The following is a 23,452-nucleotide window of genomic DNA, read 5'->3' as shown; positions in this document are numbered from 1 at the left end:
TACCGTACCTGGTGGTCAGGCACATAATCTCGATGTTGTTGTCGTTTGCCGCTTGTTGATTGAGCTTGTCTCACGTGTTGCTTCATAACCCGGTTGATTCACTGTCTATTCATGGTGCTTGTGCACGCCCAAGTTCTTGTTCGGCTGTTCCTGTATCTTGGCATAGACTGCTTTCGATTTGGTTATGAACTGCCACTGTTGATAAGTAGAACAATAAACCTTTGGAGGGCTACTGTGCAATGTTTGTTAACATTACAGGATTTTTCCTTACACACATACTAAAAACGTAACTATGTTTCTTCCCATGACTTGATCACCTAGGTCAAAATAAGTGATTCGAGTCATTCAAAAAATTGCTGTAGTTGAAATTGTCACTCATTTCAAAAGTCAAAGTTACATGCTTGACGGAAATAGAGATTTCGTAATTTGGGAGTGTCTAAGACTTCTTTCAAGAATACTTTATGTCAGTTTTCTAATTTGGAGTGAGATTTTGCGTTTTGCTAGATTTTGGAGGGAGCATCGGGATGTCTTTTCTCATATTAGCAGGGAACTTATGGTCGGTCCTGTTTCACACATTGAATAATTCGCGTTGGTGCAATATTTGGAAGATCCAAAACCTTATGGAGCTTCAGAGATGTTAAGCAATTTTCGTAACCTGAGGGAAATACAAGGCAGTGAAGTGTTTAGTTTACATGTTCTAAGACCTCTTCCCTAACCGACGCTAATTCCATACGGGATACGATCTAAGAGATCTAAGAGACTACTTTTCACCAACACTGTTTGGACAGGAGGGTCCTCATCGTGGTATAACCGGCGCAACTGATGATAAAAAACACGAAGCGGCAAGTTCGCAAGCCAGCTCCATTTCAAATGGCGAGTGGGGCGCACAATCTTGTTCATGTATGCGCTATTCCTTTGGCTTCCTCGTTTTCATCGTAGAGGTTCACTTCAGATAGATCGCAATCTTTGTAAAGCTAGTGTAGGTGAAACAAACTTCATTTTTCTTTTCATTGTAGTTCAGAAAGAAGTCGATTTTTGGTCGGCCGCCGAAAATTGAAGAAATGCAAATGGAATTGTAGATATGGCTTGAGAACTACTTTCTAAGGAAAATTGTTGGTGTGTCACATGATTAGACAGGACTTGTTACTCGTTACTCAGATATACTATACTATTATCAAACATTAAGAAATTAGGTACATCCACTATGCAGTCCACTATGTATGTTTACCCTTGATCGGTTAATTTGACGCTTGTTCCTTCTCTTTTTATCGATGTGTTGTTATCAGAGTCGTATGACGTCATCACTGGATACGTTCATGAATCGAGTTATCTCTGTTGTAACTGGTGATGGTAGAAATATTGTTGGAATGATGAAGGTTGTTGGCTTTGCACTTTTTGATATTCGTGTTAGTAAAATTATGTATTCGAACATTTATGAAGCAGTGTACACTCTATTCAGGGGTTTGATCAACTTGTGAACGTGGTGCTTGAGGATTCACACGAACGTGTTTATTCCGAGACTCAAGGTGTGGAGCAAATACCACTGGGATTATACATTATCCGAGGCGACAACATGTAAGCGCTCTAAGTTAGGTTTTTCTAGGATTTTGTGGCTCTACTTTGTTCCTGAGTATGGAGGACAGGATACGTTTGTAGCATCATTCGTTCAGTAGTTCTAGATCCTTTCGTAAACTTCAGTAGAGATTCGGATATTTTAATAGGGCATTAATACCATTAATACTCATTGAGGTAATTTCCTCTCAAAAAATATAGGTTGCTGTTGTTTTCCGCAGCGAAAAAGGATTATCTTGACAGTGGTTGATTGCTAAACCATCTGATATGTAGCGCATTAGGTGCCATGTGAAACTGTGAAGTCATATGTCATCAGAACATCACTCACTGGACTAAAGCTCAGAAACTGAACTAAGGCGCCTGAAAATATTGGCTTGGTATCTGTCAGTTGAACATCCGCCATCAAAGGCAAGGCTATTTCTTTTAAAAAAAGGTTTCTCTCATTCACTAATATCGAGCTTGTATAGCTGAATAATTTCCAGTACGAAAGTGCATCATGTAGCCGCCGCCGAATGAGTTTAACCGGCCGAACGGTTGAGCTCGATCTTCGATTAAGCGAGGACAGAGAGGAGTTCGTGTCAACCAGAGCGAGAAAACGCGTTGCAGAAGCATAGCGCTATAGTTGAGTCAAAACGACATGAAGCACGAACATTTGTGCAAGCGCAAGAGGAGCGGTGGAGCGTAGCGGTTGGAATCGTGTAAGGATCCTCGCTACCGCCACCCACCTCTGCAGTTCGCCATGGTCCCACCTCGATTCCAATCGCTGTCTCCACCGCACCGCATCCGAGCGCGGCCACTTACGCAACGGTCCGTGCTTCATGTCGCCTTGATCCAACTATAACTCGATAAATACATACGCCGACGATGAGTGTGCAATAGTACCTCATTTATATTTATATGCTTTCCCATTAATAAAATTAAATATAGAGCTGTAAATTTTTGAGATTCAAAATCCTTTCCTCGAAGTTTGCATGTTTCGGCTAATTGCTGTGGTAACAGCTATGCACAGCACTACTGTTGCCACGGTTATACTTGTGGAAAGATGATATGCGGGGCGCCATCGTTAGCACTAATGCACTTCTCTACAATGTTTCCAGCTCGATATGGCTCGCCTTGGCAACATCCGTTATACGTAAGTGCGCGTGTACGAAGCTGTTTCTTGAATAGATTAAGTACCTCTTACGATTGGCAGGAAAACTTTTATGGTAAAATGCAGCACTTTCGATGTTTTCTTTTGATAATCTCCTTTAGTTTCAAGGGGTCTGTCTTAAAAACAGCATGTCACAAAATTGGCGGTGTTAGAATCTCTCCACGAGTAGATAGGGATAGGAGTGTAGTTCACGTCTATAAGTATATGTGCGATAGGGAGGAACCGGATCCTCCTCAGATGAAGAGGGTCTAGCTCATGGGGTGCATCGCAAATGATAAGCATCCTTTCTCCCACCAAACTGAAGAAGGTCCTTTCGCCAGCCACCCCAAATTGAAAATGATCCCTTCACCAACCGTCCAAAAATGAACGATGTAGACAGTGTTAGAATCCTCTCCACGAATAGATAGGGATAGGAGTGTAGTTCACGTCTTTAAGTATAGGTGCGACTAGCTCATGGGATGCATCGGAAATGAATGAAGCACCAGCTCCGAGTATCGCATATATGTCTACAAGTGTAATCACGTTCAATTCCAGCATAAGCAGCAGCTTCCAACCTGGACAGTTGCAGACGCATTGCAGACTGTCATCACAGTTCTAACCATAGCATGCTACATCGTTCGGGTGCGGGTGCAACCAAAGCAGTTTCATGTGCCTTTTCTGGACCATTTGTGGTAATTGATGAAGTAACCACGCTTATATTTGTGAGCCACAACATTTTCTATGTATTTGTGATGAGATCCAATGTCTTCAATTTCTTGGTGCTCTGTTTATAATTTATCTTTAATTTAATCTGCAATCAGTGTTATTGAAAACATAGGACCATATAACATGGTAATCTTACAGTAGTGTTTCCATCTTTACTTTGACTCAACCACAGTTTTGCTTACTTTTTGCCTAGCTTAGTCATCACCGCCTATTCGAGGATTATTGTATGTTCTATATGTAATATTTCCTAGATAATTAGATGGCTCGTCTTCACTGGACATGCAGACCCCAGCATATTCTCTACTCGTTTCGTTTCCTTGCCTTCCTTGATGTTCTCGTTAGTGATGTTAACGAAGTCCATCCGTGCAGCGAACACACCACCCCATCTCGTCGGCGGTCTCCCTCGAGGGCGTTTAGCATCTCTAGAGATCCACTCTAGCGTTTTTTTTCTTCCATCTATCTTCGATTCTTCTCATAATGTGACCGGCACATCTATACTTTGCTTTCGATATATATATATATATATATATATATTCCGCTAAGTCGCGAAGATGGGACAATGCTCGTAAGTCGGAGCTGCGATGACCGGGTAAGTGTTTAGCGCCGGTCCTCACATACGACGCATTCACACCTTCATTCATCGGGCTTCATCCAGCGTCCTAGATATACGCGCGAGGATGATCTTGGAGCAGCGTATAACACGCTCAGCAAGCATATCGGACGATAGTTTCGAAGATCCTCTCGTTCATATTTCTTAGGACACGGGGACAAGGACTCTTCGAGTACGCAATCGTCGTTTACGGCTACTTTTCTCCTTCGCTGTCGATAGAAGATTTTTTTCTTCATGTGGCTACGTCGCATTTTTGCACGAAGGAGACGGTGATCTAAACCACTACAAAAGAATTGTACTACTGTGGCGTCAAGTAGACACCATCTGCGGTTGGCGAGTGTGTGGTCGATCTCCGCACGAGCCTTGCCATTGGGCGATTCCCATGTCCACCACCCATGTTCTTTCTCCATGAAAAGAGAATTCTGATGTTTGAAGTCTTGCGTTGAATTCAGCGAAGCAAATTTGTAGAAGGACTTCTCTTTGCACATCACTTCCTTGAGCTCCTGATTAAACGTCCAATTCGGATTCATCAGCTGCTGATGTTTGCGAGTACCAGTTGATGATGTTAATAGGTTCTTGGCGCAAAAGGCGGAGGCGAAGAATGGCCACACGAGGTGGCAGGATCTCGCAAGAATCGACAAGATGGACAACAGAAGCGTGCACAAGAAAATCAACACCGCCTACATTTACAACTTTCTCTCCACAAGTGACGAGTGTACCATCATTCATGTTTCGTATGTCTCCCTTTCTTCCTTTCTTTCTCTTGCAGAGCAATCACGTGGTATCTCATACGCTCTGGTGCTCCGAGAAGGCCGACGTAGGTCGGCGTCTGTGGACACGTGTTCTGCTCTCGCGTCATAAGAGCAAAATCTTGGACAGTCTCCATGGCGAGTAGTGCATGCTTCGCCTTAGTCCAGAACTAAAAACTTCCCGAGAAAACTGAGATTTGATCGCCTCTCACCGCTCGCCATACCGCCCGCCCAGTGTCTAGGGTACTGAAGCGGTAAATATGTTGGTGTGGCAAGAAGACTTTTCCCCAAACTAAGCAGCCCTGCCATAGTGGGCTTAGCTTTCACCACAGCTCGCCGCACAACCTATATGGATCAGGAAGTTGGCTTTATTCACCACCGCCTTAGCACCACATTTTACTAAAACGATGGTGAATCTTAATAGTGGTTTACTCTTAGCTAGGCTTCCAATTTCGAAGAACTCAGAATGTCAGATGTGTCGAACTCCTTCTCAGCTTGGGAAAGTAGCTCGGATGTGCATCGCATTTTGACACCCAAAGTCACCGCTACGCCACTTTGAGGCGGTAAGCCGTGGAGATATGTAATATTATAATGATATATTGCTACAATCATTGTTATGTATATAGATTGCTTTAATTGCTTTCTAAAGCATCAACTCATAAAAGGTTGTGTTGGGTACCCCGCTTGTCTCATTTATTTGTCACGCAGTGTGAAACTTCCTCAACCAATGGATGGATTCAAACTATCTTGAGGCCAGTGTCAACTACAAAATGGGGTACCAAGTGACGCTGAAAATCAGCTTCAGATAATCACTTGGTAGTGCTTAGTGAATAGTCCAAGATAGCAGATAACATAGTAATCCTTTGTAAATGCACTTTTGTGTAGGATCCATTATATATGGAAATCTGAATTAAGAGTGTCTTTTAACTGGGATGCGCACAAAGAGGGTCTTGTCGGATTCCCGAACATCCGCCTACCATGCCTCGAGATCCTTTCTGATCACATTTGCGAGAAATATTGTGATGTAAAGTGATCTCAGATTTCTAACCGCATCAGATGCATGAGGGGATTAAGTCGTGCAAGTTCCAAGCTTTTTATGAGCTAAATTTTTTTCATGTGAACCTTTCGAATAATGTTAATATTTGTGAAACAGGTGAAGGAATAGGAATGGAAGAAACGGATAAAAGGCTGGTCGTGGGGATGGTGAATAGGTGCTTAAGAGAAGGACCTTCTGTATCACCGATCTCTTGGAAGGAAAAAAAGTTTATTTGTTTGATTGATAAGATTTCGATACTTCTTGAAGGTAGCATATACAGAAAATTTGCTCCTTCTCTCCCTTAGTACCACCACACAATATATGAAGTCTTATTAAAGGCATCACCCGACGAATCTGGGGTCCGATAGCCAAGACCTAACGGGATCGTGGATTCCAGAAACGGGTGGGAGAACGTTCATTTCTTTCTAGTCGCGGTAAAAAAAAACGGTCCCGAGGATGCGGTGCGTGCACAAGGGTGAAGCGGTCCAATAAAACTCGTCGAAGAAAACAGCGTCCCCGAACGCGCCAAGTTCTGTTGGAGCGCGTCACCCTTGTGAACGCACCGCACCATCCTGGTTATTTTACCGTAATTAGGAAGAATTGAGCGTTATCCCGCCCTTTTCTGCAATCTACGACCAAGGTATAGTCTTTAGCCATAGGAAATCCATACCGCCCCAGATTCGTGAAGTGATGAATTTAGGTAAATTGTTTCTTAGATTGATTCCGTAATTTCGACAGCTCTCACCACTCTTTCCATATTTCCTCGAACCAGTGTAGTTCTCTGCTTCTCTGTGATCAGAACAGTATTCAAGACGATTGTCTGCACCTTATGAACTCTCTCTATGGATAAGTGGAGCGTGGCTTTGTCGAGGCATGTTTACGTCCCCTCTGTCATATCCACTGGACACGTAATGTCTCCACGGCGAAGAATCCGACCAGACCCTCTTCACCGTTCTCCCTAGGAGAGTCTTTATAACTTTGCCAAAAATGTTTACCTTGACAAGTTTATTAGGAACCACTTAACGTACAATATATCGATCGCTTCAAGAACTTTGCCAGGATCCTCATCATTATTATTCAATTACACGTTCTCATTCTCTTCTCGATATTAAGACTTCACCTTCAAAAATCCACGCGAATAGAAAAGGGGAAGTAAAAAAACTTTTAACTGGTTTTTTCATATCATTGTATGTGAGGGGATAAGAGATTCGGGGTGATAGCGCGGTCAATGGTCCAGAGTCAGAGTCGCTATTTCCAACTAAGCCTTTCATCTCTCCGGAGTCCCGGAGTCGATTATTTGGTATTAGACTTACCTGGGAATCAAAAAGAACAAAATCACAGATTTGACACATTGGCACGCAAGTCACTGTAACAGTACACACGCGCCCAAAGCGTGTCATGTTCGGTTGGCAAAGAGAGTCAATCGCACAGCAGAATGGCTGGTTAAGTTCTTTCCTATGCAATGCAGGTGCGGTTAACTTAGAGTGACTGCTGCGGCGAGTGGTCATGTGCCAGCTTAATCAGACCCGTTTTAATGAAGATGCCTCTTAATTCAGCACATATTTCCACAACTCGCTAAGTTCACAATGAGTATGTTAAAATATTCAACGTAACGTGCTGATGAGGCGAGTGTTGACTTTGGATATCCTTCTTCAGCTTTGCGATCAGATTTCCACTCAAAAAGTGGCCTATGGTGTAGGTTTCACGTGGGAGATGCGAATTGTTTATTGTTTATAAGGTTCTCTCAGCGCAACGCATGTTGAAGAAGTTGCTAACATTCGTGCTGTTTTGTACATGGCCACAGTTTCGTAATAAGTGGTCTTTATTAGTATCCGTTTTGTTTTCTCATGTAAAATTTATTTGGGAAACCATCTACTAGTTTTAATTAATTGTAATTGAGGCGCAATAAGACAATAATGATAGAATTTTTCCTGCTTTTGGGTTAAAGTTAGAATAGGCTGTTATAGAATAGACGATAGCTAGCACCGAAGAATGTCAAAGTTCTTCATGAAATCTTACTGCTCCCTCATAAGTATGAAAATACAGCTGGTCAAAATATGATAATTATTTCTGTGCCTGATCACATCGATCAGATTTTTCGCTATATCACAACATAGACTTTATACTGTGTGCTGGAGATTTGGTTTCTGTACTTTCTTTTTTGAAGAGACAAATATGCTGGTTAAATGGAATTCATGATGAACAACCACAAATTCGGCGTAAACAAAGCCAAGCCGCTTTACAATCATCCGGGCTGATCATCATCTGGGATGGATAACAAAATTAACGAGCGCGTTAGTTCAATCAACCCATTCCTAAATACCAGAGATGAAACGACTAGGTGACCAGAAAACTCGATTACTATTTACTTTTCCCTCCCTACTCCAGCATTTTCTTAAAAGATTTCTATACTAATGTAGAAATTTTATGCATTTGGTTAAGCAAAACACCACAAGTCATTTTTGGACCTATTTTTTAATGAAGCGTCTTTCAATGAAGCAGCTATCTACGTCAAATTTTTAGTGGGCTCATATTAGTGAGCCCACAAAAAATTTGACGTGGATAGCTGCGTGTGAAAATTGCTTAGCATCTTCCATGAATGACGGTTTCTCGAATTTGATTTTTATGGTTTTCTCTCCAGAATGCGGCGCTCTTCTCTTCTTTCTCCCAAGGCTTTCCTGCCTCATTTATCCACAGCTAGAGCTTTTTTTTTCGTTCTATTCCCTTGGAGACCTCTTTTGCAAACAATAATGAGAGTACTCTAGTTCTTTCTAGTGTATTCGGCTTACTCAGTAGTAGTTGCTTTTAACATGGTCTTCCGACATTCTACTCCATCCATAATTTCGGCCGAACAAGATATAAATCTATAACAGTGATTTTCTCCTAAATTTGGACTCTAATTTGCTCCTTAATTCCTGTTCTTGTTTCTGTCGGAAACGCACCGAAATCGAACCTGTTGTGAACGGTGGCTTTTTACCTTCTAGGCGAAAATTGCCTGAAAATAACTTAGTTGATGGTTCGTCCTAACTACGTTGTGCACCAGTATTTTAGCGGCTAGTCATTCCTCTTTTTTTAATTCTCCCCCTACCAACTGTTCGTAACTACAGACAACAAATCCTATTGTCCCGATATAGCTTTCTTTCATAATGCGACCTTCATTCTTGATGAAATTGATGCGGGAAAGTTAAGACTGTTTTATTTTGGTATACCTTCGAGAGTCTTCTTAGCGAACGAACGAGCGAACGCTACATATTATTGTAAAATCTGCTTCTTTCTGGAAAATTGTTTAGCTTTTCTGTAACTGAAAACTGAAATTGCGCCCAAGATGTTATTTCTTGAAGACTATCGACATAGTGTATTCCATGGACAACATCACATATTTTCTGCATTTGTTCTCCATTTTTTCCAGTAGGAACAACTTTCAATTATTCTTTCTGTTGCAAGGATGATGAAGAAACCCCTGTGTGCCCGGTGTCACTGACATTGAAGCATCGAATATGTGCGTCTGTCCTGACATCGGATGCATCACTGACATCTCTTCCACAACAGTCTTACAACATGTGGCGCGGGAACGGGAACGTGCACTTTTTCAAAAGTGGTGTGAGGAGCCAAGAGGATACAAAGGCTTGGTTCTGGAAAGGAATGATAGGCTCACTGCAATATGACCCTTGGAATCCCTTGATTATTTTCCATGATTATTTTTTGAATACGCTTCTGCAGTCTTAGCAACTCTCTCTTCTTTCCTTCACAACATTCAGAATGATCAAGCGATCAACCATCGATACGCACTGTTTATATTCATAAACAGCGTTCATATAAATGTTTGCAGCGGACCCAGCAGTTGCCAGATTTCACGGGTCGATCGATTGTGCGCTGAGTGTCACGCCGCACTGCTGCGCTAGCGCAACCGGTTCTCTGGTTGCGAGTTCCCGATTGCTTCGTCATATGCGAAGGATTGTTCTTCTAGACTTCGAACAGATAAGCTTCATTCTTATGTTATAGAACATATATGCGTGCTTGCTTTTGAACGCATCACCTTTATGGAAGAAATCGTTAGAAGGTTGCTCCACCTATAAATCATAAGCACCCCATTGCAACTCTCAACTACTGATTTTTTGCTGCCTTAGAAACGAACATGGGATTAGGTCCCCTGTAACGTATGTATTTTCACTACACTGAACAGGGCTTCACCTATTTCCTTTCGTATGCCTAACCGTTTTAAGAGGTTTCTCGAATTTGCCTTCCGATTTCCCAGTGGTTCTCACATTTCCAGCATTCCATCTTAAAAAGAATTCAGCTTTCAGTTCTCAATTTTCATAATTCCATAATTCAATTCAGTGAAACCTAAAGTCGGTTACGGGTGAGGTTTATTCGTTTCCCCCAAAATAAATCCTGTCATTTTCGAACTGTATGATTCGAGTTTAGATTTTCGAGTTTTTCTCAAAGTTCCACTTTAGATAACGGTAGGTCCTACGTTCAGTTTTTAATCTAAAGGATCTGGTCTGGTCGTAAAGGAGTTGGATCATCCCTGCTTTCAGCAAACCTCAGACGCTCTATGGTAGACGCTCCAGCGATTTTTTATTTGAATCCTCTACTTCTTCTGCTGAAACATGAAGTGATAGTTGTGAAGAAAAACATTAATAACACATCATTTCAACCGCTAAAGCTCACATGCCTTCTTTTTACTTAATATTTATTTTCCTGTGTACAGTTACTGAAAGCCTCATTTGATGAAGCCTTGTTTAGACTAATTTGAACTGTCATACTTTTAAAATACTGATTTTGTTTGGTATTATTTCTTAAAGTTCTTCTACGCAACTTCGACCCCACTAGAGGGCATTGTACAATTAATATGTGGTCTGGATGGGACCACATGTAAATCTTCTGAGATCACATCTGAATTGACCGCAGTTAGATATCACTCAGAGGATGTTCGCCTCCATAGTCTAACTGTTGGTTCTTTCTCCTTTTTTTTTTTGTTATCATCTTGCCCACTTTATAATGTCTTCCGTCTTTAAAAAGAAAAGGCCATCAGTGATATTGATTTTCTCGGACTTCGCGATGCATTATTGCGCAGGTTTCTCTCCATGCTGATTTTCTTAATCCGAAAATTCTTCAAGCAAAAAGATTTTATCTCAAGCTGAGATGTCACGCATACGATGGCTTTACTGAGGGTCGTACCATGTTTGATCTATACTCTACCTGAGTCACCATTGTACAACTATCATTTATTGATTTCATCAGAGTTTTAATTTTTCTATTCGTACATGATCTTTCCGAGTTTGTGGTTAATTGATGCGATGTTTTATGTGCACCGCAGCCATGTAAGTCTATGCAATCATGTTTGCGCGGTGAATCTAGGGCACCCAAGCTCTCGCTAATAGCGCTCCTTATAACGACGTTACTTGAAGGGCCGCAAGTTTAAATCTACTATTTACATTACTGCTTTAAAAGGATAAAGGATAAAGTTTCTGGCGTTAATCAATCCGCTTGGGATGCGCCCCCACGTTCACTTCAATTCAGAATCGTTTGAGGTTTACGAACGTGTATCTGGCCTATACAATGACTTGCGGTGGCTAGCCGATGTGTCAAGTCAGTGTTTTTATCCTCTCAGACATTTTGGTACCAATTTATCGACCCCGGAGGGATGAAAGGCTTGGTGAGCACTAGGGCGGATTCGAACCCCCCGATCGATCGTGCAGGAAGCGGAACCTCTAACCGCTACACTACATCCGCCCCGCATTACTGCTTTAGCGCATAAAAAAACCTATATTTTAATGAAATCCAGCTTTTGTTTTTAGCAGTTTGTCCGTTATTGAGAGCTAGTTCTGGAATACCAACATTTTCGACAATATTTCCTTGATGTGTTGTGGGGCAGTCTGACTGGCACAATCGAACTGTGCTACTACTGTATTATGGCGTGCAAATCGACTGTGCTACTACTCAGAGCACGAAAAAGGTCATGGAGCACATGTGTATAGCTAAGTCACTCGGGGCCCTAAAAGCATCGGTCTTAGAGGATCCACGACATGTAGGTAGCGCATTTCGATTCTGTCGCGTCAGAGTCTCGATTTACCCTTCGTTTCTCTTCCTATGCAATATGTACCTTTCTTCCGTTTGAAGTAAATAATTGCCACATTTCTAGTTTGAAAGATATATTGAAACGAAACACTTGTTTTCTAGCTATATGAATCTTAAACGGCGTAGGGGAAAATGTCGTTGGGGGGGGGGCTACTCAGTGGCGCCCTTATTTCCCGAAGCTCTAACTTACCTTTTCCTCCTAGTAACTTAAGTTAACATGTCATAGATCCTCTAAGACTGATGTTTAGGCCTTAGGGCCCCGATTTATTTGATTATTTAGTTCAGGAAATAGGGGCGCCACTGGGCTCACTGCTGTAGTTTTAACTATAGGTCGATCGATATGTTATCGGGGCCATCGCATGGGCTTGGCGATGTCGAATTAGTTCTCTTTACGCCTCTCATATCGCCGTTTGCCTGCGCAAAACACTTATCCTGTACAGACTTGTTTATCGTGTGCTCGTTTACAGTGCGGTTATCGGCGAACTAGACGAGGAACTCGACAAAAGAATTGATCTGGAGAATGTGAAAGCAGCCCCATTGGCACCTATTTGGATTCAAGGGTAGTGGAAGTTTACATTTCGTCATGTTGTAATGTTATAATTTCCTGGTTGTTCAATATTTCTTCAATCCTTGTTCTTTGGGTTCTCTATCTTATCTGTATGCATAGATCTCCCACAGTGTATTCGATCCCTCCTCCACTTTTCTGAATGAAGAAACTGTAATCTTTCATGATATGCTGAGCGTCGTGTTCACATTTGCGATTTGCGCTGCCCACAGTGTATTTTACTAATTAATGCAATTGGGTGGATTTGGTAAAGTGATATCCAAAAGTGTAGACAGTATTTCTCTATCGTTATGCTGTTCACATTCTTCTTTTCTCTCGTCGCCTGTCGATGTGTAATAGTTGTAGTTACTGAGTAAGCTGAAACTAGAAGAAACATATTGCATCTCTTTTACCATCTTGGATCAAGGAGTCTATCCACTACTATGGAAAATATCTAATCGTGTTGTTAGTCGCTCTCTCGTTTCCTTTTAATTAAGCAACAAAACACAATTTTGCTGCCGTTCCTTGGTGGCCTTTCATCAATTCTTATGCCTTTTGTTGATGTTATGTTTTCCGCCAGTTTTTTATTTCTCAGCGAAGTGTACAGTCGTGTCAGATGGTCAGTGGTTGAGAGAGGATGCGCTCGAAGCGACGCGGCTGTAACCTCGCTTAGGTCCATACCCCCATACCCCGATCGGAGCATAGCGAGAATCCACCGGAGGCAGAGCTGCTCACGCAGTTTCACCGCAAATTATATCGTTTTGATTCAACTGTACTGTTGCGTGTTGTATTAAGGAGTTTCCTCCTACACCACATGTTTTTTCTTCATTTAATAAACCTAACTTTGCACGATGATCTGCAATCAAACTTGTCTTATCAAAATAATAGCTATATCTATCCCACCGTGTTCTTATCTATCTTCGCATGTTGCAAATAGTCACGCTCAATGAGTCTTTCATTCATTAGTACCAATAGCAGCCCAGCGGTCACTTTACAACTCCAGGCTGAGTGTAGGGCCGAAGCATTTCACAACGGCAATGTCTGGTGGAGGTGTTGAGCAGGCGATTTCAAGGGTAATTTCTTCGTTTATACTTTTTATTCGTTTTTATTCTGAGGCAAATGCATTTGCAGACAAGTGTTCATGAGGACATAATCAGGGAAGTTGAAGAGACCGACTGGACAGTTGATCCCGTTGAGGTTTGTTTCAATTTTTGCAGCAGTCAGCGGTCTTTGCGAAGTTTTGTGGAGTCCAATCAACTAGGTCTATGTGGTTTTCTTCCAATTTCCTTTTCTGCTATCCAAGCAGTTGCGAACGAAGCTTTTGTGCCTTACAAGAACTACGCACAGATGAAAATAGCTTTGTTTTTTCGGCACCAAAGCACTGGAATAAAGTCAAATTACCAAGCTGCATAAACACGTTCTGGCGGACAAATAGACTTTGTTTAGATATATTGCTGTCCTGTAAAAACTTGGCTCTGGGTACATTATGCAGCGGAAGTAGATATCTATCTATTTTTAGCATTGGAGAAGTTTATCCAACTAACGGTTAGGTTCCGTTCAGAAAATCAACGAAGCAACATTGGATAGAGTGATTGAAAAAAAAGCTGCACAATTATATTGAGTACGGCTTCTTAATTCTTTACAGCAATTGTAACCGCTTGTTCGGTTTCCAATTACAGATGAGAACAATTCACTAATTTCCTCCTCCTAATGAAGAGCGGTACCTCTTGACCAATCTCCAGAACTTTACGAAGGACAAATAGTCCCTTTACTCACTTTAATGTCTTCTCAAGAAGGAATGCTCGTCTAATGATGTTTTTGAATTAGCGAGAAAGTTACGTCTTCCCTTCAATCGTAGGATATCTTTCTGTATTCGGGGTGCGGTTCTCTTGCCTTGGCCTAGTTCGTTTTCTCTTGCTTTCACGTAGCAGTGAATTGTGGGTCTTGTAGATACCATATTTTCTAAAAGAAATTTTTCTAGTATCCACGAAATGAAGAAGATATCTGTGCGAGCAAACTCATACATACTGCTATAACATATAACATGCTATAACATGTAAAATGACGGTAGAGCTAATTTTCATTCTCTCTGCGCTGCACCTAGACCAGAGGGCTCGCTGTCCATATTTCTTTGGTTAGAAAGCTGTGCGCAGTTGCAGTCTTCAGAACAAAAATATTTCCGTTCGGTTGGTTGGTTAAGTAGGTTAGTTAGATTTCATTATCTGAACCAAAATACATGTTGATGCCCAGCTTCTAACATAATCTTCGGAGTACTCAGGATTCACGAAGTGAAGTCCAGACGGTGCTAAAACGACGAGACACCGCTTAGCTGTTCTTCTCATTATTTCGTCGACGGCAAAATTGAACAGAAATGGTCCTTCCACCTCCCCTTGCCTTGCTCCAATTACCACTTCAAATGTTTGATGTGTGCTACATCTGGTTGGTGCTCGAAATGCAGCAGTTGTTCATTGATTCATGTCATCAAGCAACTGCAGGAACTTTCCTGGCACTCCATCGACGCGGAGCGCGTTGAGGAGGTCTCGATGAGTAGACTCGAACGCAGCTTCAAAGTCCAAAAAGTCTAACTGTATAAGCTTCGAATACCGCTGCCACACTTCAGTCACTCTCCTCACAATAAACACCTGATGAATCGTTGACCAATCAGCACGAAAGCCCGCGCGGTTGGTTTCTTAACGATGTTGGATTGGTAGATCCAGGGTGATTCGCTCTAGAACTTTGTACATTACAACCAGCTGTGATATTCCTCGGTAATTCTTGGTTCCGTTATGGATACCTTCGTCTGGAGAGGAATAATAATAGCGTGTCTCCACTCTCTCCTTGGCCCGTACTGCAGTATTGATCAACACTCGTTAGCGGAACTTCTTTCTGCACTTATCGTCTTTAAGACGTCTCAAATCGAGCTTCGGTTAATGTAGCTTTGGTTGTGTTGATGAACTCCACGACTCCTTTTTTGGAACCATACCATCAAGCTGGGCGGTGGTCGGAATCGAATGCGATGTCTCAGATAGATTTTCGGATGTTTGGCGAAGGGATGATCTTTGTCAGACGTAATAGAGCTGAAGCTTAAGAGACAGCACATTTCGCTTTCGCTGTTCTTCTGGCGTTAGAGGGATTGTTCCTTGCTACGTAACCTTGTTTCCATCGATGGTTAGTCTTAAACGTAGATACAGTAATGAGAATTGTTTGTTCGCAGTGTCGATGTCCGATGTTTGCTCCGTGAGATAGAACCCTTTTCCGAGCAAATCGGAGCCTGGACAGAGAGGCTTGTTGGAGTTGACTCGCTCTTAGCCAAAGCAAGGTACATGTAGGCTAATTGAGGTCTTTTGCAGACTTTCACGGTCATTCGGTTAATAAATTCGGCCACGGTGTTGTGCCTGTTTCGACTGAGCCGATTGTAATCGATAGAACTTATTCCTTGATCATCATTTGAGGACCCAAAAGATAATGTTGTCATTATTTACAACAGCCTGAAGGCATATATTATTTTTGGTGTTGTTTGTTGTCTGTTCATATCTGATCTCGCTGGACAGGCTTTGGGATTGGTTGGGACACCCATCACACTTCTATGATTGCAATATTGGCAGTAGTTACTAATCTAGTCTGCTCTTTTCAGCATTCTTGCTTTGACTGGGCGACACTCCTCGTTACTTTCCTAGTTACAAGACGGAATTCTATATTCAGTTTGATTGGATTAGGAAGCACTCATATTATGTGGAGGCAATTTTTAAGGGTTTCTTGTATCTAGTCTGTTTGAACACCCTCGAATCCTCGTACATAAAATAGGGAAAGGTCTTCATTGCAAAAAATACACACCAATAACAATAACAAGCACTGTCCCTCTGTTGAAAAAACAAAGGAACATGTCGTTGTGGGTTGTTTGATTATGATGCAATGTCGCATGATTGTCGTCTCATTCGTATTTGTGCCAATAAGTCGTATTCCCCTCCATTTCGACGCTCCTATTAGAGGTTTCTTGCTCTTGCTGCTAAAGAATGTATATTTCTATTTTTGAAACCAAGATTGCTCGAAATGCGTTTTTCAATTTGTTTCAACTTTATAGGAGGAAGACGTGTTGTCATGTGCAACGGCCAATGAAGCAAATTCAAAAGAGGATGTCGCAAATGTTAGTCAGCTTTTTCTTCTATCTTCCTCTCTTTTAGCTTACGAGCCCGAAGGGGTCTTTCAAAAAGACTGGTTGGTATTCTCTTTCTCAGATGGTCAGGTATACAAAGAAACCTGGCTTTGCTCGCAGACAACCGGTTCGTACGAAAGTACCGACAACATTGACTTGACAATAACCATTTCTAAATGGAGAGGAAACACTCTCCGTTGTGCTACTGCTGTGCTTCCTGTTCTGTCAATGTTAGGCAGTGAAAAATCAAAACGATTCCAAACAGATTTTCGCACGAAAATAACCATTGTATTAGTATGTTGTTTTAAATTCAGCAACAATTTAAGTAGTTGAGATCTATTAGATTTCCTGACTAATGGATCCTGGATCTCTTCAGAGCTTGAAAGGATGGATTTGAAGATGCCTAGTATCTCTTCTTCAAAATGCTGACATTGAAAATGAGAAGCTGTAGCAGCAGCACAACTGCGCCAGCAAAGGCGCAACACTGTTATCTGGATCCAGAGCGGCTCATAGGAGTCTCTCTCTCTCCCTCCTTCTTTCTCTCTCTTTCATCAACACAGTATTTCTCAATGTTTGATCCTTGAAGAAGTGTGTTCAAAAGAGGGAACAAATACGCTTCCGAGTATGGACTGGTTACTAAACTTCCACATAAATTATTAGAGTAGTTCTCTGAGTTCTGGTCAGAGTAACAGTACAATAAGTAGTTTGAGAGGATATATTGCAACTGTTCTTACTTTCCAGGCTCTGACGAAGGCGACAACGCCGAGACGTTAGCCGTAATAAAGTTTGTTAACAATCTTGGCTGTTGCTTAAATTCGACCATCAACAATTACAATTTAGTTCTACATAAATTTGAAAGCGCATGAATTTTTTTAACGTTTTTACACCTGGGCTCGGGTTTCAATTACAGTACTCTCATTTTTGTACAAGTTTTTCATCTTATTGCTGTTTTCCTTAGTTGTTTGTTCATGTTCTACAAATTATTTTCATTCTTGCAGAACGGTCACGATGTAGAAAGCGAGGATGAAGACATTGAATTCGACCCAGATGAGCTCGAGTGTGTTGACGAAGATGCAGAGGAAGAGCGCAAAGAAAGGGAAGAGCGTATCAGAGACAGGCGCAGACGCACTGAAAGGTACAAATACGAAGACAAAAAACATCACCATTCGGATGCTCGTTCGAGGGTAAGTGGTTGAGTTTGGAGTTGTCGTAGTCGCACACATTCATGTGAATAGATCTGTCTTTCAACAGATTAGTCTTTTACCATCCAGAGCTTGGTAATAAGTTCTCTCTTCCGGACAAATTCAAAAGTATTGTTGTTTGAGTCTGAACTTTAGTGAGTTGTAAGGGTCTCTTCTAATCAATTTTTCATTACTTTTGCCTTTTCCTACCTGGATTTCAAGGTATGAGAAAATTTTTGATTAACTGTTCTTCACTCCCAAAATATGTATGTATGTATGTATGTAGCAAACAAGGGAAGGAAGTGATGCCTGCTGTGAGGGTTTTTTCAGTTCTGGGAAATTCTCTAATAGTATGTCATTTTTTACAGCATTGCATCATTTCTCCTATTCAATTGTAAATTTGTAGGACTCCGTTCGTTTTTTGTCTTTTTTTTTGTCTCGCTGCTGATTTTGTGACGTAATTCACTAGAAATCTTCTTCCGAAAATGCACCTTCTGATTACCTGCGTGACTACCCGCATTTTTTAACGAAAGGAATGCATCTCTTGCAATATTTTGCCAACTATGCTAATGAGAAGATCAATTTATAAGTATGAAGCTTACAGATGGCGTTATCGTTACCCATATAGCAATTTTTATTCTCGACGATGGTTTTGCAGTTTGTTTGGGTTTTGCATATTAGAATATTTGAATGTTATCGATCAATTGCTACAAAAGCAAAATTTAGGTGCACAAGAAAATTATTCAGAGGAAAATTCATTATTTCTACTGAGATTTTAAGAAGTTAAGATGTCGTAGTACTGTTTCTTCATCATAACGTTGAAATTCAGCTATACGTTACGGGAAATTTTTCGTTATTTCTGGGTTTGGTGGTGACAACTGTCTAACCCTGCTGATCTTCATTTCCCTTTCTTTAAAGTTTGTACTGCAGCGCGAAAATTTCGATTACCTTCGACGGTGAACGAAGGTAATCGAAATTGCGGTGAACTATCATTTCTGTTCTTCAGCACATTGTTGAGCGGCATCATCCGTACTCACGCCATGAGCGTGGACGCAACTTCGGAGGTGCTCACGAGATTGAGAGAGTTGATAGACATCGTATTGAACCATTTCGTCTGCGGAGGCCATTTAATCATAAGCCTCGAAGAGTCGAGGTACGTTATACTTCTAATGGTACTTTTATTCTCTGTTAATGTGAAGTTTTGTCGATTCTCATGGTATAATTACTTCAATTCTGAAAACCCTTTATTAAAAGCAGTTTTTCCATGTGGATTTTGAATGACAGAAGTGCATTCATTTTAACCTCATTTTCAACGGACAATGATAGTGTTTGGTCACTTTTTTCTTTTCTATTTCCTTTGCTTTCTTGTGTCCCATTGAATGTGTTTTTAATAGTCGTTATAGTTTTATTGCTGAGTATAATACCCCTAATTTCATGTCTTATTTGTGTTCCTTTGCAGAGTTATCTACGAAAGCGTCGGCGATCGTCCTCAAGTGATAGATCAACTAAAGAAAGACGTAACGGCGATGAAGGAGACGTTCCTCTTGAAGACCTTGAACTTGAGGAGGTGGACTGTTGTAAGTTCCCGGTCTTTTCGTTTGCAAAATGTTCCATGATACTTTTAAAAGAAAATAAGAAAATTGAAGTATGTATTACCAGTTTCTTTCATAACATTCGCCAAGCTTTTTTTTGCGCTGATAACTCAATCCTGGCTCATTTTTGCTTGCTTTCAGCTTTTATTCTGAATCATATCTTCAAAAAAGTATGTTGCGGTTTTGCTTAAATCTGCTCGTTGTATCTCCAGTTTTGTATTGTCCTCTGTACGTTTAGTTTTAAAAAAATGCAAGCAGATCTAGAGACTCCCCCCCCCCCCCCAACTTGGGAGCTTCCTTCATCTATCGATCATAATTTTTTGTTGAAAAAAGCCTCTGTTTTTGAAGTGTTTTGTTGTAAGTATATACTTTACTTAGTTTCAGATGACGATGTAGGCGACGATGGTTCTGAGTTTACTGATGGTGCTTCAGGTGCTGACGAGTCCCACGGGTACGTTAGATCCAATGCTTTTCATATTCCACCAATGAAGTTTAGTTTATAAGTTCGAAAACCTATACGAACATTGTATAGCGCAAAATTTGTGCATTTAACTAACCTGGCTTCTCATTCATTCACAAATTATTTTGCAAACATAGATTTTTTCAAAACAGTAAGCTGCATGCGTGTGTCATTGCTTAAAGATTGTATATGGAGTTGAGCTAGTTCATTTTAGAGAGGACGAAGATCTCGACGATGTCAGTATGTCGCGCTCAAGAGGTCCCAACCACGTATCTAGTGTTGACGGTGATGATTTCCCGGACCTCTGCGAGGAAATAGACGAAGATGCGATGCGGCGTGCTGCAGCAGCTGCCGCTGTCAAAACCATCGTCCTGCCTCAATCGTTGTCTGCCAAAGTCATCAGTTCACCTCCAGTGAAAACAGAAGGAACAGTAGCAAAGTCTCGTGAAACTTCACCATATCGAAGAGACTCCAGTTCACGAAAAATGGGCAACTCCACTTTTTTATGGCATCACCGAAGCAAGAGAAATGGCGAACGACATGATGATGGTAGATTTCGACGCTCGTCCTGCCTCTTCTACAGACGAATAGCGGTCACGGAGCGTTTGTTGATGTGTGTAAAACAGATGATTTACCTCTTTAGAAGCACGACGACGTCATCAGTACCAGGAAAGGAACGGAAACAGATCGAAGCGGGAGGACCGGATGCATGCTGATAAGGAAAAAAAGGATAGAGTCCGCGAAAACAGAGATGACTCCAGCGTTCACCGAACATACACTGCTGCAAAACTGGTAGCAACAGAAATGTGCAGAAATGATGATACTGAGTTGATTTCCGTCAAAGGGCCATTAGCTCATGGTTGGTGCTCTGTTGATGATGAAGAATTGCCTTCAACATCATCCGCCTCACCAAAATCTTCGAATGCTGTAGACGATTCTCGAAAAGGTGGTTCTTTGAGGCGCTGTTCTTTTGGCACAGTAGAAAACACTGCTACAGAAGTGCGATATACCTCTTCAATGGTTACGTCGCCCATAAGAAACAATGAGTCATCATCAAAATCTGCAGGAAGAAAACACAGTACTTCTCCACCTAATTCACCACGAAAGAAGGATTATGGTTTGCATGGGTTGCCTAGGGATTACTGCTCATCGCCAAAGTCTAGAACATCGGAACACCATCATCAACATCAGCAACTTCATGCAGGCCGAAGCACCGGTTGGTATTGGTATAATTGTCTCGAAGTTCCTGTTATGGGCTTACCTTCTTTCCTCGAAATTTTCTTCCATCCGCATTTCCTCTGAAGTCCAATGTTTCAATCTCGAAATCCTGTCTAGTCCCGCGCGTGGTATGTTAGGTTCGTTTAGCCATCCTCGGCAGCACCAGCATCGGCAAGATTCCGTCATTGTTGGATATCTGCATAAAGGAACCCATGGATTTGCAACAACCGTCGACCGTGCTGAGTGGTATTGGTTCGAGAGTTCGAATGGATGGTGGGAATGTTCATGTGCAAAGACGTGAAGCTGACGCTGACAACGAAAAACCGAAAAGTCGATCACTGCTTGATTTGGACATACCTCCACCAGATCGTAAGATGATGCGGCAGTACGCAATTGTGCTGAATAGTCTCGAGCTCACTCAACGACCAAGCCGAATACGTGCAGAGAGTAAGTCATGTTATTGCAGATATTGGGTGCTAGTTGTTCCAAGTATGCAATTTTGAAACTCTTGGATGTTACTGTTTTTTTTTTGTTACTATTACTATTTATTACTATTTCACAGCAGCATCACACTGTTTAATTATTGAGGAAAATTTTCTTATTTTGCAGTATATTTACCTATTAAAAGTGGGTTTTTTAAGATCAAAAGAATACAACATTTGAGCACCTCTACACTAAAACTTGTCTGTTTTCTTGTTGTTTTAGTTTCAACTTTGTTGGAATTATTTTATGTCTAAATCTTTTATTGGAGGGATAGGGTGGTGCCCTCTACGTTGATACGTCGTCGACCTCATTCAAAAAAAAAAAAAAATAGCTGAAAGAAGTGCTCGGATTGCGTTGTACACTTTTCAAACGTTTTGTTCCTTGTATTTAGTCCATAAATATCAATACTGCTTTTCACCACCAATAAGTTGTTGTGGTCGTGAACGCTGTATTACTTGTAGAGGATGACACTTCTACAATAATCTTTTAAAGGAAACAAAGAATATATTTCTTTTCGAAAATTAGTAGGTATTCTTCAATTTCTGCTGGATGTGATCAGTTTTTGTCTTCGGGGAAACGAAGGTGATTGTTTCGTTCTAGGGCGCAGTCTAGATGTACCAACGAAGATTCAGAGATTGTCGACACCAAGGACGAATGACCATTCAGAGCGTTCTCGACAACCACGCTCTTATGTTCGTGGAGTCCGTAAAATATCTCAGTAGTATCTCCTTGTATGCTTTCCGAAAACTTGCATTCTATGTAACCTTATCCCAGTGGCATATTTGTGCACGTTGTCTCCAGCTCTATTTTTCTTGTCTTCACCATTTCTACTCTTTATTAGTCCGCCGATCACGGTTCGATCAAGCTCCATAATCCTGTAGTTTTCTTCTTATCATGAATCGTGTATAATATTGCTCCTCAAGAGATCATTAACGGTTTGCCTTGCAGTGGATAAATTCCTTCATATAAACCCATTCTTTATTCTGGCTTTGCGCTCACTTTTTATGTTTATTGTGATGCATTGAAAATGAAGGTTCGTCTATTCAGAGATTAATAAATTTGGGTTTGAATATGTGGTGTTTGGGATTTATGGTTTCCATACTATCGTGGGTAGTCACAGCTGGTGCTTCGATGCCTTCTCTTTTGGTCGTTTTGCAAATTTTATCCTCTTACACTATGCTGTAATTAATCCACTTCGATGTGGATTTTGTAATATCTAAAAAATTGTGATGTATGTGCAAGTATATATATATATATATATATATATATATATATATATCATGCTGTATAATAACGGTGTGTGTTCCTAAATCCCAAAGGCGAAATTCCAAAAAGGTGGTGGGACGGGTCCACCAGCGTCGAAGAGCAGTAAAAAAAAAGTAAAACAGTGGTCCAGTGGCGTACGATTGGTGTGCCGGCGCAAGAAAGCTATAAAATGGGGTGTGACGGGTTCCACGGCGTTGGATTGGTGCTGTCCTCCGATTTCTTGGAATATTGGTTACATTCGGCTGCCAGTTCTACCATGGGGAAGCTTACAAGGAATTGCAACACAACCTTTGTCATCCCACATTATAAACTTCCCCCTAAGTATAAGTTGTCGCTAAAGCTGCGGAAGCTGTGGGTACCTAAAGATACGCAGCCGTTTCAAAACTATTGCCAGAAATCTCTCCAAGCACCGGAAAATCACACAAAAAAAAGCTAAAAACAAGATGAATGCAGAACGCGACTTACAGTAACCACACATTTAGGCGTTCAAAATGTGCAGTGTGTGCACTCCTCACGTATGGTATTTCAAGGCAAAGTTGGAAAATGACAACTTATTTCATCTTGGGGTGGTTGTTGATGTAGTTTTTGAAATACTTTTGCTATTCTCATCTACCTTTCAGACTGATGTGAGTTTCCGCATGTTTACAGGTAA

General features: G+C 41.2%; 1 protein-coding gene across 3 annotated transcripts; it reads left to right on the top strand.

Moving 5' to 3' along the window:
• Positions 1–898: 898 nt before the first annotated feature.
• RB195_000042 (uncharacterized protein) lies at positions 899–22,256 on the top strand (the record flags this gene model as incomplete). Of its 3 annotated transcripts, XM_064196169.1 has the most annotated exons (17): positions 899–979; positions 1,287–1,376; positions 1,460–1,575; positions 12,371–12,463; positions 13,043–13,120; positions 13,451–13,520; positions 13,579–13,644; positions 16,529–16,591; positions 17,599–17,784; positions 18,788–18,934; positions 19,241–19,358; positions 19,758–19,824; positions 20,048–20,382; positions 20,477–20,779; positions 20,900–21,049; positions 21,199–21,498; positions 22,135–22,256. In XM_064196169.1, 17 exons carry the CDS (start codon positions 899–901, stop codon positions 22,254–22,256), a joined length of 2,385 nt encoding a protein of 794 aa, XP_064052049.1. The 3 variants fall into 3 exon arrangements, with proteins under 3 accessions (XP_064052049.1, XP_013299157.2, XP_064052050.1); XM_064196168.1 differs by lacking the exons at positions 899–979; positions 1,287–1,376; positions 1,460–1,575; positions 12,371–12,463; positions 13,043–13,120 and having other exon boundaries at positions 13,485–13,520; positions 20,477–21,049; XM_013443703.2 differs by lacking the exons at positions 899–979; positions 13,043–13,120; positions 13,451–13,520; ... (9 more) ...; positions 21,199–21,498; positions 22,135–22,256 and having other exon boundaries at positions 1,272–1,376; positions 12,371–12,467.
• Between the last annotated feature and the right edge of the window lie 1,196 nt (positions 22,257–23,452).

This window comes from Necator americanus, chromosome IV (assembly GCF_031761385.1).
Source record: "Necator americanus strain Aroian chromosome IV, whole genome shotgun sequence".
NCBI lineage: Eukaryota > Metazoa > Nematoda > Chromadorea > Rhabditida > Ancylostomatidae > Necator > Necator americanus.
The sequence above is the reverse complement of the archived record's forward strand: the minus strand, read 5'-3'. Positions and strand labels throughout refer to the sequence as shown.